Here is a 20,078-nt window from a genome sequence, read left to right on the forward strand (position 1 = left end):
ACCTGGGCTGCTGAACCGTGGACATGGGGAGGCTGTGGTGGGATGCTGAGGTGGGATGCTGGGGACTTGACTGGTCATCCTATCCTTTCCCCAGGGGTTTCCTCTCTGACAGCAGATAGCTCAGCATCTCCATAAATGCCTCCTGAGGTATTTCCATGTAGGACCTGCCCCATTAAAGCATCAAGTTAACTCTAACCCTTGGAGCTGTGAACTGCACCAACTCAGCAGCTGTTCCATGCTCCATGCTCCCCACTACCGGCGGAGCATCCTCCAAGGGAGGAGTGGGGAGCCTGGCCAGGAGAGGTGATGGCTTGCTCGGCTGCCAGTGCCGTGATCTGCCCAGGGTTCCGTGTCACATCCTCAGGCATGTGTCTGTCTTCACACATATTGGGAACTTCCATTAGTTTCGGCGTAGGATGATTCACAAGCTGAAATGTAACCAGGCACTGAAATCGCTGGCGATGGGAACTCCCTGCCTGAGCTCAGCCTTACCCAAGCTGTCCTAGTTTAACCTCTCAGGGCAGTAAAACACCCAACCTCCAGCCAAAAAAAAAGAGCAAAGCAGGTATTCTGGCTTTTTCTGCCCAAACTAGAAACACACGATTTGTTAGTCTGGGCTAAATCCCCCAACCCAAACCTGGTAGGGAACTTCCCCATCTCCCCAAACCACCCCAAACAACAGACACCACTCCATGGGTGCAGGAGGGTTTTGCTGCAAGGAGAGAGCATGTCATTGAAGGATTTATCCGCAGGTATTTCTTACTGGTTTTCCTGTGCCGGAGCCGTGCTCTCCGAGCAGGAGCCAGTACCATTCAAGCCCTCTTCTGCCTGGGACCTCAGCTGCTTCTCCCGCTCCCGCCGCCGCCGCTCTCTCGCCGCCTCCTCCTCATCTTCCACGCTCCACTGCGCTGTCAGCCTGCCAAGCCAAAGGGAAAACCCATCCTTAACGCCGTCGGGCAGAGCCTGCAAAACCTGGCGATACTTGCCCCCAAGGTGCCTGGGCTCCTCCCTGGCAAGCGGGGGCTCCTGCAGAGGAGCGCTCTCACCATGAGCAGTGGTCCTTGAAGTGGCACACCTGCCTCCATCAGCACAGCTCCACAGAGGGACCGACCGATGTGCAAGGATAAGGCGGGACACACAGACTGGGAGACAGGTGGAGGAGAGTCTTTCCCCCACCAAGGAAGATGTGGTGCATATCCCCCTCCTCCCAGACCGGCCACCTCCCCACAGGCTGGAAGCCCACTGGGAAGCACCATTCCCTGCAAAGCAGCTTTGAACCCCAGGAGGGGTTTGTAAACAGTCTTGCAGTGCTGCAAGAAATCCCCTCTATCTCAAGCTTTGGCTCAGGGAAGGTGAGATCTGCACCTGGGGGTGAGTTTCCTTAAACAGCTGAGCTGCTCCTGCCTGAGCAGGAGCAGAGGGAACAGTGGCGGAGGGCAGCGGCTGTGTCCCGCTCTGCCCTGCTGAGCTTCCTTCCTCCCCTGCAGAGAAGAAAGCCTGCCCTGACTTCTCCCAGGCGTCTCAGCTGCTGGATATTAACACCGCTGTCATCAGAACAGCCCCTCGCATCCCTGAGGAAGCGATAAGGCGGCTGCCACATTCCTCCTCCATCGATAACACCTGTGCAAGGCACACACGCGGGAGTCAGGAAAGCGATCTCCCGCCAGCAGCAGGACCCAGCCTGACCCGTGTCTCCCTGCCCCGTTCGGGCACACCCCGAGGACTGCAATCCCGTTGGGATGAACCTGCGCAGTAGGAGATGTGGTGTGACATCAGTTCAGACTGGGGCAAAGAGCTTGTGGAAAGGAAAAGAGAAAAAAAAAAAAAAAAAAGCCTTAGTTGAGACTTGTTTCAGCCCAGTTTGAGTGAATGAGGGCCAGGTTTCAGCTGACCCCAGAAGTGCCACTCTGCCAGTCTGCCCACAGCCGGGACCGTGAACTATGTGAGAAGGCCTCTCTTCACCAAGGGCCTCACTAAGATGCTCTTTTCATTTGAGGTTCGGGACAGATCCCTCCCTGTCCCAGCAAAGGAAAGGGAAAAAAACGGGATTAACCAAGACATTTTGTTTAAGAAAAAAATGGCTTTTCTAATTATACTATGAACCTTGTCAACCTGTCCAGGGGAGACTCACTGAGAGCCTATTTCACTCTGCGGCACTGGCAGGACCGCTGAGCTCAGCCCTGGTAGCATCCCTTCATGGAGTGGTCCCACCGCCACCCTGGCAGGAAGCTGGGAGCGACCCTGCATCCCTGCCCTCCCAGACTCCCATCTCCTGAGGCAGCAGAGCTGGGATGCGAAGCCAGATGGAGACAGGTCACCCATTCCCACCAAGCCCATGGCGGAGCAGGAAACAAAGCAGATCCCAAACTTGGCCAAGAGACTGCTCCGCCACCATGTAATAATTACTGCCTGCCTTATTTTGGGTGGGGTCTTTTTGCAAGCAGCAAATTCAGTTGCCCTTTCCCCTTCTCCCCCCTCATCGCCCCTTGCCACCTTGCTCTCCATGGGGAGCAAAGCGGACCAGGACCACAGCTCGGGCTCCCCTCCTCCCTTCCCTACTCATCCACGCTCCTATTTATTGTTTTCCCACAGGTTCCCATAGAAACCCTTGTCTGTGGGCCTGGCAGGAAGCCACCGTGTTGTTGTGGGGTTCTTTTTTTTAATATATAAGTGAAGTCATTCATTAAACTCTGCCATGATCTTCCTCCCTTGTTCAACAGCTCCAGATAGTCTCTGATTCAGAAAGGCTCTTAACCCCTGCTCGCCCACATCACCCCAGTTACGAGAATCAAGGTCCACGTCTATGCCAGAACAAATTATATTTCGATTTAATTCCTTCCCCAGCGCCCCCAGCTCCTTGGGAAGCCACTGCAGAGGCAGCACTGCATCAAGCCCCCAGCTTGGCGGGGGTACCCGGGGGAGCCTGGAGGGGGGTCCCTTCCAATCCACGCAAGCTTTCCACAGTGCGAGAGCAATGTTGGTTGGCAGCCCTCTCCCTTTCCCAGTTGGATGTGACTAACTCTCTCCCCATGACCTCACCGGCTCGCTATTCTGTCCCTGCATCCTCCGAACAGGCTGAGGACAGCGCCGGGGGCGACTGTTTTGGGGAGAAGCATTTTTCTGCAAAAGAAGGGAAATATCTTTCCCAGCTCACTTTGTCGTGGAGCAAACCAGGCTCTGAGTTGCCCGCCACCACGCTGGGATGCGGCTCAGACACACTGCGCGTTGCGGCGGGGCTGTGATGGTGGGAGCTCCATACCTGCTCCGCTCAGGAATAAAGGCTGTGGATAAAGCCCCCATCGAGCTCCCACTCACCCTGGGTTCAGAAATATCACCACCCTCCAGCAAACACCTAAAACCAGTTTATTAGTGGATTCAGAGCACTTTCTCATGTTCAAACAAGCTGGCGGCAGAGCAAGGTTTAATAAGCGATGCTTTGGGGTTCACTAGTCACACTGACAAGCAGAGGGAAAAGGACGATTCCTTTTCAACTGACCTAGCAGCACAAATATTTGTCTTCAGTAAAAAACAAACAAAAAAAAACCCCAAACAAATCAGAAACTGAACCTTGCCAAGGTCCTTGAGTTTGGGTCAGCTACAAGGGTTTGATGTACCTCAAACCAAATGTACTGTTCCAATTTGGACAAGCCCGAGCCTCCATCAGTGTGAGGAGGGGGTCAGCCGGCAAATTGCCTTTCAAAGCAAAAAGGTGGAAAGATTTAAGTTCCAAATGGTTCCGTTTTCTAAGAAGGGGCAGCGGTCTCCCATTCGCTCTAATTGCTTGCAATCACGTTCAGTAACTCAACATGCTCAGCCCATGGCAGTATTGCACAACCATCTTTCCCATTTCTAGAAATAACTGCCCAGCGCTTCAGGATCAGGCTGATACTGTGTATCTCTGCCTTCACCTCCAGCCAGCACTTTCCCAGGTTGGTCCCAGGCTGAGGAAGTTTTGGGAAGAACAGGCTCATAGCTGCCAGTGGGACTGAGAGCTCCCCACTTGATTTCACCCAACACAGGACAGGGAAATGGAAAGCAAGAAGATTTGAAGCTTGAAGACTTGCAAGATCAGCTACAGCGTGCTACACTCCATCCAGTCACCTGCCTGGATAGAGGGGTTTTCCTGCAAGGTGAAGGGAAATTCACCCCCTCACGCAAACATTAGCAGGACTGGAGAAGGGAGGATGGAGGGACTGCTTTGCTATCCTGGCAGCCAGGAGCCGTGGGCAAGGCTTGCTCCAGCAAGACCTTATCACAGGGCCAGGTTGTTTCTCTTATGTGGTCCCTACATCTCTGCTAACAGCTTTTGGAGGTCTTGGTTTGGGGCAAAACGCTCTTTGTGGAAGGGATTTATCGCTTCCTGAGGATATCCTTCAGGTCTAGGGAGGGGCTGAAAGAACCTCAGTTCAGCTTTGGCCACAGAGTCACAGCTTGTCAAGCGTCTGGGATGCTCAGACTTCTGCTTTGACCAGGGCCGGCTGCCCATTTCAGATCCAGCTCTTGACTTCACCTCCCTCTGGACCCCCTGCCAAGGAAGGGTTTTTATTTCCCTTTGCCCTACAAAATACCTCCTCCTCCCGCAGAACAACGATAAAGGCTGCGCCATTCCACATGGCCATGAATGCCCGTCCAGACAAACCAGTGTTGATGGAAAGGTCACGTTTCCTTTGGGCAATTCCTCATCGGCACTTGAGAAGATTATAATATTCAGGCAAGGGAAATTTCTGGCACCAGAGGAGCTGCGTTTAAGGGAAATGCTGCAGACTCAGGGAGTCTTTTGCACAGCCGACAGCTCAAAGGAAGCTTTGCTGGCCCAAATCCAACCTTCAGCACTAAAGCTAATTCCAGAAAGGAAAATGAAATGCCTCCCAGAGGCTTTGGACTTTGCAGGCCTGTGCCAGAAAAACCCAGGAACCCTCTACTAGTGCATTGGACATTCCTGTCTCCTGAGCTCGCTGGGGTACCGGGCCAGGGTGGTGTTGACTTAGGTTGCTGCCTGTGTCGGGTAGGCTGCCCCCTCAGAGACAGGGCTTATGGTGGAAGAGGTTTTGGGAACAGGGTTTAGGAGGAGCCATGTGCAACCCTGGCATGAAGGCTGCTGTTTCCCAGAGGGCATATAGCCTGTCGACCTGGTGCAAATCGTATTGCCATCAAGGGTAAAGCTCCCATCACCTGCAAAAGCAACAGTGTCTACCACTGCTGAAAATACCATCTGCAGGAGACGGGGATGCATGAACTAGAGGAGAATGAACTAGAGGGTACCAATGGTACCCTGCATCCCCCAGTAGCCATCCCGTTGGCCTCTCTGTTGAGGTTAGGGGAAAAGGAGATGCCAGAAACCTGTGCATGGGACCTTTCCCTTCCCACGTAATTCATCACAGCCTTGTCATGGTGCCAGATACAATATTGCTGCCTTGCTGCCCATCAGGGAGAGAGATCTCAGCATACTCAGGGTAACGTTCTCTCACTGCCATCCAGCAACCAGCTACCAAAGTTGGCTAAGCAACATAAACCAGAATATGGCCTAGGACCATCAACAAGTTCATCCTGCTGCCGAGCAGAGCTGCCAGGCTGTATTTCATATTGCATTTATCACCCATTTATGAAGGGCCCAGACATGACTGGCTGGGGTACTGAGATGTGCAGCTCACTCCATCACATGGAATAGAAGAGGACATCCTCAAAAGGCTACAACAGAGCGATTCCCTCACCCACTTGACCTTCCACCAACAAATTAATCACTTATTAATCTTTTACAAACGGCATGTAATGGACCTATGTGACTGAGTCAAGTATGCTGAAATAGCCAGATAACACCTCCGCTCACGTCATTCAGGACAACTGGCATCAGGCCACTGCAGAAGTCGTGGCTGAGGACATTTGGATGCAACGCACGGTCATGTTGCCATGGCTCAGTTTCTCTCCGTCTCTGCAAACCACATATGCCGTGGCTCAAAGCAGTGTCCCAGGGGATGCCACACACCGCAGGCACCAGTGTTAGGCATCAGAGAGTTCAGCATCTCAGGCCTTTCCAGAGATCCCTCTAAGACCCAGGTTTACCTCCACACATCAAGACATCTTCAGAAACCTGTCCCTAAGCCCAAGGGCTTGTCCAAGGTCACTACAAAGCCAGAAAAGTGTAGGGAATGGAGCAGAAGTCCAGCTGGCATCCCAACCCCCTGATTACTGCTCTGCCAAGAGGCTACTGCTGAACGCCAGCAACCATGGCTATTGACAGCAGGGACATGGGCTGGCAAGGCATCTACAGTACAACCATCACCAAGTCAGATGGCAGGCAACAGTAATGCTTCTTGATGAACAGGCTTCTATGACTTAGGAGCAACGTGGCTTGATAGCAAAGACTACAGCTGGGTAATCATCCCACTGGACAAGGAAGGGAGTGTGGATAGCTGTACAATACAGGGAGACTGGGAAAAGAAATAAAGTAAAAAATTATGATGTCACAGCCTGGAGTTCACTGCAGCCTAGTCTCAGGGGAGATGGTTACCCTAGCTCTGAAAGATCGGCTTGTCAGTCAAAGGCAGCCAGAGATGCTGCACAAGCCTCTCCCTCCCATACATTCATGTAATTCCTCAGCTGCATTGCTCTGTTCAGAGTCCAGGCTGCAGAGGTTGAACAAGAAGGGGGGCAGGGGACAGAGGGAAAAAATGTGTGTATATGCTTCACCCTCAGCCTTTTTCTCATACCAAGCTTCCCCACCCCACCCGTAGCTGCACTGTCTCAGCCATGTCTCCCTGTTCCTCCTATAAATCACGGCTCGCCTTCAAGATGCGAACAGCAGGGTAGAGCAGCTTCACATCCAGGGCCGGCCGCAGAGTCTGTCCCCCGCAACCCACTGGAGCTGGGGGGCTGCAGAAAGGCGTCATGCATGGGGTGATAAGGACATGCCAAGGCATCTGAACAGAATATGATACGGCCCAACTTTCATCAAGCAGAAATGGAAGAAAAATCACATGCAGCACGGCAGAGACCTACTTCCCCATTAAAATAAAAGCAACTCTTCTTTTTTAAATTAATCTTGGGTTTTCTTCACAAAGGCACATCCCATTTCTGCCCAAAGAAGGATGTGCAGATATGCAGCCATGCATCCACATATGCCAGGTATAAAACTCTGTCTGGTTTAGCCTTCATTAAATTCCCTGCAAAGATTGACCTGTCACTGCGGTGTGACAGGCAGGGAAAGCCCCGAGCTGGTAATTTACAGCTTCCACAAGCAAAACAAGAGACATTTGAGAAAGCTGGTGGCAAACGGCAGGAGCAGACCTCAGAGGAGGGACATGGGCAGGGCTAGTCCTTTGGCATGAGCCTCATCTGTCCCCTCCTGCCTCTCGCAGGATGGTGGCTCCAGAAAGGCACATGGAATGGTCTTTGCTTCCAGATGCTGTGGGTGATGCACAGGCCACTCGTAGAGACATGAAGCAGCTGATGGGAACGACTGCTACTTTTTATTATTATTGATTTTAATCATGGCAGACAGAATCCAAACGAATCCCTTACAAGATGATGGATTGCACCCCCAGGACCATGGGTCTTTAGCACACAGATAGGCTGGTGCTGTAATGTATTAACATCACCGGTCAGGAATTTGGCGGGGGGGAGGAAAGGGCTGGAGTTCGAGCCCTCCCAGTGCTCCACGGTATTCAGTAGGTGTGAGAAATCGGTGCCGCTTATGACCTTGAACCACGGCCCTTTCTCACGGTCTCTCCATCTCAGACCTAAGGTTCAAGAAATCAGAGGATTTTTCTAAAGAGCAGGAAGTCTGGTCTCTGTTTTTGCAAGGGAGAAGCACGCCAGAGGAGAAAATAAGGCTTTTCAGAGAGGTTCGGACTGGCTTACCCAACTTTTGTATGTTATTTTTCCCCTCTCTCAGAGGGAAGCAAGCCTTCATAGCCTCCCTGCCTTGGCTACAGTCAGCCAGCATCCCCCTTGATACACTCAGCCCGGAAAACAAGTCTGAGCCTAGGGAGGTGAGCATGCTTCAGGCTCAGGATTAAGAGTGAGATTCATACCAGGCATACTGCTTTTTATAGCACCGCTGGCTTGGCCATGAGTCCTTCATTTTGCAGCCCCCGGGGCCACGCAGTCACCCCAACCCCTGCAGCCCCCAGCAGCAGGAGGGAGTTTGCTACCCGAGCACTGGCAGGAGGCAACAGGAAGGCCGTGGGAACACGCTGCTCCGCTCCCTGAGAGAGTTGAGGCTCTCTTCATTTATGGCCATCGCTGTTGAGTTGTGCTGCAACAGGAGCCAGAGTCAGCAGCAAGTCCCTGGTCCCTGCTACGCTAAGGCAGCGTGTCTTCATGAGAAAAACTAGTCTTTGCCCCAAAATACTGATTGCGACCTCCATGCAATCGAATGAATGAAGTCATATCAATGGTGGGAGAAGGGAAAAAAAAAAAAGTCTGGAAGCTGAAAATTTATTCTCACACACCATCCCAGCTGCAAAGCCTCAGACCCCAGCGTCCCCATCCAGTGCCCTTTCCAGCTGAACCATGCTCAGACATATGTGGTGGTCCTTCTCTACCTCACCAGAGGATGCGGATAACCTGCAGCTGCAGCCCCGAGGCGCTCAGAGGCTCACTACAGCTCCCCAGAATTTCCATGGACTCACGTTCAGGCCCTAAATATCCAATTGCTTGAGAGCAGGTAGAAGTCTGAGACAAGCAAGGCTAAAAGCAAACAAAAACCATCAGCTGGCTTCTGGGAAAAGGCAATGGTAGGTGGAGTGCTCCTGATGAAACCAGCCCCGGAGCTGGGAAAATCTGGGAATGGATCCACAGGGTACTTAGAGGGGATGGATGAGCCGCTGCCACTGGAGAGGGAAGGATGAGCTGCCCTCCTTGGGGTGAAAGCAGAGTGGGCATCCCACAAGGCACCCAGGGATGGGGTGCCCACTACACACCAGCTTGGCCCCTTACTCCCACCCTGCCCCACGGCTCAGCTGGGCTGCAAAGCCCCGGGTCCTTCCTGGCTTGCAAAATGCGGTGACATCGCTCTGCAAGCAGCTGGCATCACCAAGCAGTGCTGGGATGTGGAAAGCCCCTGGATATACCCCGCTGGTGCCGAGTGATCAGTCTGGCCCAAAGGGCTCTCTCAGCTGCTCCTCCCCACCAGCCGCATCTGGTCACCTCTTCCTTCCCATCCACCCTCTGCTCATGGGGCTTGCAAAGGTACCCATCAGCTCTGCCCTGGTCCCACCAATGGGATGCAGAGGGATAAAAAAAAAAGGCCACTAATAAAAACATCAAAATAGGAAGGATTCAGGAAGGGGACCACCATGGTGGGTAAGCCCTGCAGGGACCATAGGGTCCTTGTGAAAAGTTGAGGCAGGCAGCATTGCAAAGTATGAATTGCACTGATGAAGGCCCTGTGTCCCCCACTGTCCCCACACCAGCATCCCTCCCTCCCCTCTCCACGCAGCAGCACTGCTACTGGCTCGTTCCTGCATGTTCATTTTCCCTGTCTCCCCCTAAAGAGCTGCCCCACTTCACGGCAAGCTTTCCTTGCTCCCTGTACCTATCCACAACCCAGGGAGGTGGAGTAAAGACGTGCTGCAATAGCCCTTGGAGGCAGTAACCACTACCTCCCAGGCAACAAACCATGCCCAGACCATGTCCTGGCATCAACCACCTCCCAAAAAAATGTTCTGTCCCTTCAAAGCACCATCCAGCCCTCCCAGGTGCTTCAAGCTTCTTGTTCCCAGCTCAGCGTTTGGGAGGTCAAGACAGAAACACTGGAGTAGCATCTTCCCTGCTGAGACACATCCTGGCAAGCTCCAGGAAACATCGCACGCAGGTGGGAAGGAAAGCATCCCGCAGAGGTGGGCAAAGCCCCCGCATCCCCATCAAACTAAGTATTACGCTCATGACATACACCAAAATTCAAGGATTTCAGGGAATTTTAAAGTGACCCCTAATGCTGTGAGACTCTGAGCATCACCAGAGCGTTGCTCAACGATGTAGCAGCGCATTGTGGGGAGAAGGAAGGGGCCGTGCAGCTGCCTTGTGGGCACCAGGACCACGAGTGCTGGCATCGGCTGGAGGCAGAAAGCATCTCATCATGTATGGCAGCCCAAAACACAGGGGCACACAAGCATGATTTCAGATCTCACGGTTTGGCTTCCCATGTTAATGACTCCACAGAAGATAAAGCAGCAAAAGTCCCATCCTACAGAGGAAATAATTAGGTTTATCGCCCTATCTAATTTTCTGACTCGTTTTCTTCCCCTGAGCTTTTCCATCCTCAAGATTCAGTCCCCTTTCCCCACAGCATTATTTGCACTTCAGACTCTATGGTGTTGCAAAGACATGTAATTATAGACACCCGTTTATTTGTTGCCTGTGCAGCAGCCATGATTTGGAGCCCCTGTTCCAGGCCAGGTCCCCCATTTTGCAAGGAAGCGTGCAAGCAGCGTGCAAGAAAACTGTCCTTTCTCCCCAAGAACAGATCACAGCTCACTTACTAATGACACTAGGATTCACCCACATGCTGGATAGAAACCAACCTCCCTGAGACGAAAGCGGCTGCTCTTCTAATGCACATCCATCCGTACTCATGTTTCACCCCACAGCTGCACACCCCAGGCAGGCACCCACAGCCCGGCTATGGGGAGGCGACCACAGCAAGCCACCGCGGCACTTAGTGGGAGCGGTGTCAACCGAGAAGCCTGATAATCCAGTTTCGAGGAGCGGCACAGCTGATTTACAGAGAGGCTGATTTGTAGGTTAATTATACAGCCATATTCTTTTGTGAAACACTCGAGGCTCGATAGAGGGAGAGTAAAATTCCAGCAGGAGCAGATAATGAACTGAATGAATCGACATGACAGGCGCTGGATCCCTATCTTATTTATAGGAATTCATTAGAAGGATAAGGAAGAACAGACCGCGATAACAAGATAAAGTGGCTCATGTTTGGAGAGGACTTTAAAAAATACAGTGTCTTGCGGGCGTGTGAGGGAATCACTGCTGTTAACGTGCTACAAAGGGAGAAATCTTTCCCCAGGGATATCCCAATAGACCATGCCGGATGATAGAGAGACTATGCCGAACCAGGGGAGCGCCCTGGCACACAGGGCAAAGGAGGGGAGGGGGATAACCCTGCAATTGCCCATTCTTCCCTATTCCTTTCACAGGTAATTACTCAGCCCCTCCTGCTCTGAGGTCCAAGGCATAACCCTGGGCTCTTTTCAGCCTCCAACCTTTCAGACGTAAATGGCACGCTCCTGCAAAGCCACCAGTGTCCCACTGCTGGCAGCCAGGGACGAACAAGGAGGGCTAATCTTCCCAGGTCACCTCCAGGCTGGGAAAAGGTGAAGGATGTTTCCCAGAGTGCTGACTCAGCACTTCGGCCTGTGGTGCCTCTGACATAGCCCACGGCTCTCAAGCACACCAAGCCACCCTGAAACCCAGTGTGCACTAAACCTGTCAGCACAGTCCGTGGAAAAGCCATTTCACGCAAATTTGGCTCCTGGGACCAATGTCCGGGTTGACAGCAGCCAGGCGCTCCTGCTCCGCACACGGGCATGGGCCACTTTGAAATGCTGGGGTTTTGTCTCAAGCACCAGGCCAGATGCTTAAGCATTGGGACACAGCTCTTCAACCCAAAATCCACAAGACTTCTACACTGGTTTCAGCTCAGGATCTCTTAACCCAGCTATAGGACAGCCTGGCAAGCAGCTTCCTCGGCTGAGTGATGCTCAAAGAAGGTAATTCCCTGGTTATCCCTGCTGATGCCCTGCAGCAGAAGTGGCCAGGTAAATCTTGGCATCACACTGAAATCCCCAGTGCTCATGAACGGCTCTGAGCAGCCGTTTTCACTCTTGTGCTCCAGGTCACCAATGCACTCAGGCACATCAGAAGAGCCTAGGACCTACGCAGTGTAACCTCTCTGCCTGCAGTCACCTTGGGATAGATAAAAGTGGAGCACAGCAATCTTGACAGCAATATATCTTCAAAACAGGAGCCTCAAGCCATTCACCATCTGAAGGAGCTTGTGCTTGCACCCGGGCTGGCAGGGCTTGCAGAGCCAGCCCCATGGTCGGGCTTAGGAGGGAAACTGCTCTGGGAGAAAATACAACTGTAAATCAGGCTGTGCTGTGCATGGAGCAGATCCTGCCTATTCTCCTGTTCACTCCTGTGAGCATTAGTGGGGTTATCTGGGTGTAAACCATGGATTAAATCCGTCACACATCTTCACACCCCACCTCCCTCCTCATCTGTAAGCAAGACTAGATACACAGCCACAAAGCCAAACCTCAGCCAGATGAAGCGTAATAACCCTGCGCAGGACAAATGACATCCCAGAGTTCATCTGGCAAAAGCTCCTGTGAGTGTCTAGGGCACCATAAGTGCCTTATCCACAGCAGGAGGAACTCGGAGACACCATTAAGGACAGGAAAACACCTCTGGCTTGGGCTGTGTCAAGGACAGTTCTTTGGACACCCTTTTTCTGTATATGAGACACATGTGCCTCCCCCCGTCACCTGCGATCCTGCAAAATAAGTTGCCACACAGCTGTGCACAGGTGATTCCCACACCGGTCCATTTCCTGGCCCTCCTCTGTACCAACTGGCCCCAAACCTGAGCCCATCCTTGCCTGCTGCACACCCACACAGAGGTTTCCATACCCCTCATGAGCCCCTGACCAAGCCCTGTTCTGAAATAGGGATCTGTAGCCAAGATCCCAGTCCCTCTGGGCTGAGACCAGGGAAAGAGTGCAATGGGCCAAACAGGAGATGAACAGAGAGGAGTCAGCTCCTCCTGCCTGCTTGCCATGCCAGGGGCCTGTGCAACCAGTGGGAGCTTTTCTGCCAGCTCCCCTGAGTCCAGGCGGGAGGGACTGGATGGCTGTAGGAGCCAGTTTCCCTTCCAAAGCAAGAAACTCATTCAAGGGGTGAGGTTTAGAGGCTGTATTACCAGCCAGGGAAATCCCAAGCTGACTGGAAAATGCTTGTCCAAATAACCCGCATGCCCCCACCTTGACATCTTTTACATCCCAGCTGGACACCAGCAGGCACTGGCAAGCACAGCACAAGGGAGCCAAGAGGTGCCCAAGACGCGGGATGTGAGTCCAGCACTCCCTAATTCCAACTCTCACCCATCCAGCCACTCAATTAAATACAAAGAGGTGAGGAGTGAGTCTCTTCTGCCCGGTCAGAGCCATCAGCACAGCACAGAATAAGCTCCCCCAGCACTGGCAGCCAGAGGAGGGTCCCGGAGACCCATAGAGGAAAGCAGCATTTCCAGCCCCACTGAAAAGCAATATTTCCAGCCCCCAGGGAAAAGCAGAGTGACCACATGGAAGGGACTCCCAGTGCCAGCAGGCAATGTAGCCATCCTCCCTGGCTCAGCCCCGGCTCACAAATGGGAATAAACCCAACAGAACCATCCACCTCCCTGCCCTGGCAATTATTCTCTGAGAGAAAGGTTCAAAGCACTATTGCGATTAATTAAATCAAAAGAGCAATGTCAGCTCGCAGCCTTGGGAGGATCTGGCCCTTTACAGATCTCTGAATTGGAAATGCACATCGCAGCATGCCCAGCACGCATTTCCTACCAACAAAAAAAAAAAAAAATCCATTTTCTAGGCAGAAGCCTTCAGCGCTCAGGGGACACAAAAAGACACCTACTGAGACGTCCCTTGCAGAGAGAGAGAAGAGGGAAATCAGCCAGCTCAGGTGAGTGTCACAGTACAGTTGTGCTCAGTTATTTCAGTTGTGTGCTCCTGCAAAAGCCATCAGTAAGTTCAAATCTGCTTTTCTCATATTGCTTTTGGGGAGGAGGAGCGGGGGTATCTATTTTCCTTCCTTCCAACGCATCGCGTCTCCTGGAAAACCGGAGTGAGGAAGAAATTCAGCTGATTTAAAGGGACCCGAAGATGGTCGATCTGGAATGAATTTCCTTTCTTCCCCCCCGGTACCCCCCACCCGCGACCCGCGGGCAGAGGCGCGGAGCCGGGTCCCCCCGCGGGCAACAGCCGGAGCCGGGTCCCCCCGCGGGCAACAGCCGGAGCCGGGTCCCCCCGCGGGCAGGTGGGCTCTCACCTGATGAGGTTCTGCAGGCCCTGCTTGCTGGAGTTCCTCCTCAGGATCGCGCTGGTCATGGTGGCCACGGCTGCGCGGCGGGCAGGGTCCCGGCTGCCGCCCCCTCCCCAGCACCGCAGGCGGCTGCCCGGCGCTGCGCGCTCCCGCGTCCCCCCTCGCCGCCTTCAGGAAGTTCTGCAGCTGGTTTCCTTTTGTTTCTGCTAGCCCCCCCTCTCTGCTCCACACCCCCGGCTTGTCTCCTCCACCTCTACCTCCTCCTCCTCCTCCTCCTCCCCCTCCGCCTCGTGGAAGTGTCACGGCAGAATCTCTCGGGTCCCTCAGCACAAAGCCCGGCGCTCTCCAGTCCCCAGCGAGGGTGGCTTCTCCCTCGCCCTCCTCTGCTTTAACCCTCTTCTCTCCCTCCTTCGTCTTCTCCAGCCCCCTCCTCCTTCCCTTATTCAATCCCTCCCCCCATATCCCCCCCCTCTTTATTTCTACCTTTCCTGATTACACAAAGCAATCTGGGAGCAGAAACCCAGGTTGGCAAGTTGCACTCAGCAGGCTGAAAATCACTCCTGGTCCATTCACAGCAGAAGTCTTCCGCGAAGGGCTCACCTCCAAACGGTCCTCGAACGCCCGGAGGTGAATCAAGAGCCAGATTAATGCGAGAGGGGTTTTATGCTGGGAAGCAATGCACCAGAGAATAATGTTCTCCTGGGATGGAGATAACAGCTGGATTGTGGGGGAAGCCAGTGGGCTGCAGCCCCAGACAGGCAAGCAGCACGCAGCCTTCTTCTGCTCAGACTTCCCCCTCACCTGCTCAAGTGACTGTCTCTCCCGTGCCTCAGTTTCCCCAGCCATCAAATTGAGCAAGAGAAAAAATCTGGCTTGCCTCCATGAGACACTGATATTTCAGGAGATTGAAGAAGCGCGTGAGTGTTTGATGAAGGACTAACAACATTGCCACCTGCTAAAACAAAATGCCCGTCTGCTATGCATTCAGATGAGTGCTCTTCATGCTACCATGGGAGCGGTCTTGGAAAAAAATAGTCTGTCTTTCCCTAACCTGCATCTCCTGGTCCACGTGTGCCTTTTTTGGGGAAGAGATCTTCTGCTATACAGGAGGAGTTATGATGGGACTACCCTGCTTAGACCCTCACCTTCCTTCTGCTTTCAGTCCCTCTCATCTCATTTACATGCTTCCTTTCAGTTACTTCTGCAGAAGTGTTTCTTGCCACCTGGTAAGCTGAAATGGAGAAGTTGCCCATGAAATACACCCAGAAATCTCAATTAAAAGGAAGTGCATTAAAGCCAGATCAGAAGGAAGTGCCTGCCCTCCTCCCCACTGTCTCTTTGTTTCAAAACACTTTATTTTTTTCTGCAGATATTTACTAAGCATCCCCTAGGTGATCAGGAACAATAAAAAAAACACTAAGCGCAGACACTGATGCTGGCCTCACTCAATGGGCTGCTCAGATGCTGTCACGCTGCATTTTTTCTTTCTAAATTTGGTGAGAAGATGCAAGAGATCCACCACAAAAGGTCTCTTGCTCAAAAAGAGCCTGTCCCATCCCTGCAAGTACTTACAGGAGTAATTAGGTTTAAGCATGTGAACACTCCTATTGACTTCACCGCAATTGCCCACAGTTGAAATGAAGTATGAACCTACAGGGTTTTCTTTCTGGAGAGGATCGGTCCAAACCTGCCAGTGACTCCCATAGTCCAAGCCAGCCAAGGATACAAGATGGAGGAGCGCCGGCAGGCAGAGACCCAGCTAGCAGCCATGGGCCAGCAACAACTGGGGGCTGAGTGAAATCACAGCAGCACTCTCATTTCAGGCAAAGATGCCAGGCAAACTGCAGGGAGCTGAGGAGGGACAGAGGGGAATGTAGCCGCTGTCACCAGGAGAAGGCAGGATCTTGCAGGGTGTGGGGAGGGGAAGAGGCGATGGCACACCACTACCTACTGGAGCCAAGATTCTCTGCGTAAAGGGGCAGGAGGAAAAGCTGTTGATTCCCTCAGCAAGAGAGCCTTGCCTTGAAAACAGTTTGCCTCCTGAAGGATGCCGGCATGAGCTCCTCCTCTTGCAAGCACTTGGCATACTTCCACCCCAAGCCCAGGACTGACTGTCTCTCAGAGACTGGGGTCTTCAATGAACAGGGTGGATAAAAACCCTGCTGGGTGACAAAATCCAGGACTAGAGAGAGGTCGCAACATTAGCTCTTACTGGTCTAAGGTGCTAAGATCATTTGGAAACCCCAGAAGAGAAACAGTGAGGAAAGGAGTCCCTACATCTCAACAGGCTGAGCTCTGCATTGCTCCTGGGGAGAGAAATTCCCAGTACTGAATTCTGCCTGGAAAACCCTCCTGCCTTCCCAAGGCGGCTGTGCTATTCGACCTCTGGGGAAGGTTTCCTGCCCTTCTCCCTGGCTTTCATCTTTAAGACAGCAGATACAACAAGAAAACTTATCCTTCCTCTAGCATCAGCAGGGTCCTGCAGGACCAGACGGAGAGAAGAACAAAACAGGACCCTCTTTCTAAACTCACAGCTTGCAAGAAGAAGGGAACTGTGCAACCTCAGTGACACATTGACAGAGTCACTATCCCCATCTCTGTGGGGCTGGGAGAATTTAAACCCACTATTCAAAAGCACAAAGACTGGGCCTAAGAGACCATGGAGAAAGAGCGGTGCAGGAGAAATCCCACACCATGACCCTGCAGAACAGAGGCGCCTTCTGTCCCCTCTCCTTCCTTGCTTGCTGCCGAGCCCAGGTGCATCAGTCTGACTCATACCATTTATCCAAGAACAGTAAGGTCAGCATCAGTCCCACAGCTGCTTGTATCCTTTCACAGAAACAAACCTCCTGGTCCCACCAAGAAGCGGGTAGGAGTACAGCGGACACAGGAAGAAAAACAAAGAATTAATTCATCTGTTATTTTTTTGGCACACTTTAAGCTAGAAGAACACCCATAAATCCCTGCAGCAAAACCGCACCCTGCTACAGGAGCGGGGATGCCCGGAGTACCCAGAAACACGCTGCAGGGCACCAGAGAGCTTCCCAGAGCTCTTCCCATCAGCAGGGGAAGCAGAGAAGCTGAGACGCCGGGAGGGAGCGAGTCTGGCTCCATCGCTGCAGGAAGGAGGGCGGGAGTCCCAGAGAGATAGGGCCGCACCAGTTCCCGTTAATTACACAATCACTCTGCTATGTAGGACTAGTTGCAAAATCAGTTGGAGGCATGGTCTAGGAAAAAAAGAAACAAAAATACTCTAGTCCTGCTAGCAAAGAAATGCAGCCCAAGCAATTTTCTCCAATATTGCTGGGATGCAAAGCACTGTCAGCATAAGCCCCAATGTACAGTCACTTCGAGGGCCAGGCCTTTATAGGTGCCATCAGCTGCCAGGATGGTTTCCAGAGGTCCATGCCTGCATGTCAGTGATGGGATCCCACCCAGAGAAGATGTTCTCACAGGAACAGCCTCACCTCTTCATCAAGGACTAAGAAGCCCTGTCTCAACCAGAGACCCTCCACTTCCACCAGTAGCCCTTCTAGGACGATGGAGTAGATGAGGGTCTCTCTGTTTTGCCTTTTCAGTGATGCATCCTTCCCTCTGCTATCCCAAACCTCTCTCCCTATCCCAACACTTCCCCAACCTCTCTTCACCATGCACATGCAACCTCCACTTTGAAACCATCCTGGCAGACATCAGCACTTGCCCAGCCCCCTGGGAGCCCCAGTTCAGTGAGAGGGGCACACCAGTCGGTACATCAGCTGTGTAGATGGTGTGGTTTACACATTAGCCTGGTGGACAGGGTTTGCCCCTCTCACCTTCATCCCCAATTCCCAGTTAACTCAGTCCAGCTTACTCAGCCAGCATTCACTTTTGGGCAGCCAAATGCAGAGGCCAAAACAGGCAGTCAGAGATAATCCCAAGGAAACAGGGTGTCTAGCAGCCAAAAGCAGCACGTTGTCTCCTTCACACCAGAACAGCTCGTTGCAAGCTTCAGAAGCAGCTGTCAGGAGGGCAGGGCATCTCATCTGTGCAATCAGCTCAAGGTGCAGGGGAAGGAGTCCAGTCCCAACAATGCTCCCTGGGAAGACTTCCTCTGCCCTGGCCGTGACTCAGGAGGGGACATTCCCAAGCCAACACATGTCCCCATGGGTGTTCAGGGAGAGGGTGTTGTAGGCGGGAGCTGTCTGGTCTCAGAGCTTTTGCCTGGCCCATGTGCTCAGAGGAGCACCATAAAGAACATGTATAATTGTGGGCTGGGTCCAAAGAGCCAGTGAACACCGTGTCATACTAAGTCTGAAGTACTTGGCTTGGGATTAATGATTACTTTCTTCCTACAACATCCAAAGAGGCAGAAATGAGACGGAGAGGAAGCTGGGTCTAGAAGGAGCATCCCTCTTCCTCTACCCTACTGCTACCCCTCACCCTCACGCAGAACTGAAGAGGGATGCTCCCCCTCATGCAGAATTGAAGAGGGACCCTCCCTGTGGGGCACTTCATGGGTATATCCATAAACTTAAAATCCCAAGAGTTTGCTTCATCTCCCAGTGAGAGGGGAGACACAAGCTTACAAGCCTTGTAAGAGAAGATGCTTTTGCTCCAGGGGTGATACAAATGAGGACAAAGGATGAGGGGACCGAGGGAGAAGGAACCAAAAGGAACATCTGAAAGCTGGATTTGAAAAAGGGGGAGGAGGGAAGCAAAGAGAGGTGGTGTAAGCATTAACCAGGCAGCCCAGCATGGTTAAAGGAGATCAGAGCCCCTGTTGCAGTAGGTGCTGTGCAAACAGGGAGAGATACCACTTGAGCCACTGCTGTGAGCTACCATCTGGGTTTTACAGATCAGGACCAAGGCCAAGTGACTCAGCCAAGCCCTGGAGGAGTGCAGCTGGTCCAGCACGTCAAGCCAGCGTGGTTACTGCAGCGTGCACCATATCTATATATTAGGTTAAATCAACAAAGCCGTTGGGAAAGAGACAGGAAGACAAAGCAATGGCTGCAGATAAGACACTCCCAGCCCACTCAGGAGGGGCATTATGGGACAAGAGGAGAATTACTGGCCCCGAGGAGACCAACTCCATCTCTTTGGGATGCCTCTCCACCGCAGGGCCAAGAAGCAGGACAAAGGACTCCAGCCAGAATGAATAAGCCATAGGTAACTGCTGCCAAGAGGTTGTCCCCCCACTGTCAGAAACAGTAGGAAACATCTAAAAAAGGCCTTCTTACAGCATCACATTACCTTGTCACTAGTCTTTGCTCACCAAGGTTTGCAAAGCTGCTGACTGAATTTGAACTTTGAATGTCCATTTAAAATAAATGGAGTGGCCTTTGCTTTGGCTAGGTGGATGAGATGGACACTGGGCAGCTGAAGACACCTTCAGACATCTCCCATGTTTAGCATAAGAGGGGTGCAACCTGAAACAGAGGCACCACCTTCTTTCACCAAGTGGCATCTGTGTGATGTGTTCAAGCATCACCCAAAGCCAAGCAACACATTTTGTTGACAGGCTGGTAGGATAGTACTGCTGTGTGAGCAAAGCCCAGTGCTCAAGCCATGCAGCTCAGCTGACCAGCACAGCTTTCAGGAAGTGAAATACACCTTCTGCCCAATATAAATGTATTAGCTCATCTGCAGCTGACTCAAGGCTCTGATGTAGCACTGCATTGTGCAACACAAGCAGTTTTAGCAACCATTAATCCCTGCCTAACACTGCCAGGCTGGTTACTCCAGCTGGGGTCAGGGTAGACTAATGGATAAGAAGGAACCCCCAAGCATCATCTGACAGTTCCTGCTTCCAAGCTATACCCTTACTTCAAGCTGTACCTTGCCCTGGGGAAAGACATCTAATCTCAGCTTGCCAATATCCACCCATGCCTCCCTCCCATGAGCTGGGCAAAAGATGGGAGCTTATGAAAGGGCAGGCAAAAGTACCGTCATGTATCCAAAAAGCCTGAAGGCCAACACGTGCCTCCATCAAGGGGGAGGATAGTCATTAATGCTCCAAAGTGAGGCCCAATGAATAGTTAA

The 20,078-nt window shown here is 52.4% G+C and overlaps 1 protein-coding gene across 3 annotated transcripts in view; it reads right to left on the reverse strand.

Moving 5' to 3' along the window:
- LSP1 (lymphocyte specific protein 1) overlaps positions 1-20,078 on the reverse strand; it is a 52,783-nt gene that overhangs the window by 24,931 nt on the left and 7,774 nt on the right. For 2 of the 3 annotated variants that reach the window (XM_068399963.1, XM_068399965.1), the window contains exon 2: positions 764-916. In XM_068399963.1, the coding sequence (XP_068256064.1) occupies positions 764-916 (153 nt within the window). Of the gene's footprint in view, positions 1-763; positions 917-14,063; positions 14,221-20,078 lie in introns of those variants that run through there. The other variant, XM_068399964.1, reaches the window with a different exon arrangement.

This window comes from Nyctibius grandis, chromosome 4 (assembly GCF_013368605.1).
Source record: "Nyctibius grandis isolate bNycGra1 chromosome 4, bNycGra1.pri, whole genome shotgun sequence".
Classification (NCBI taxonomy): Eukaryota; Metazoa; Chordata; class Aves; order Nyctibiiformes; family Nyctibiidae; genus Nyctibius; species Nyctibius grandis.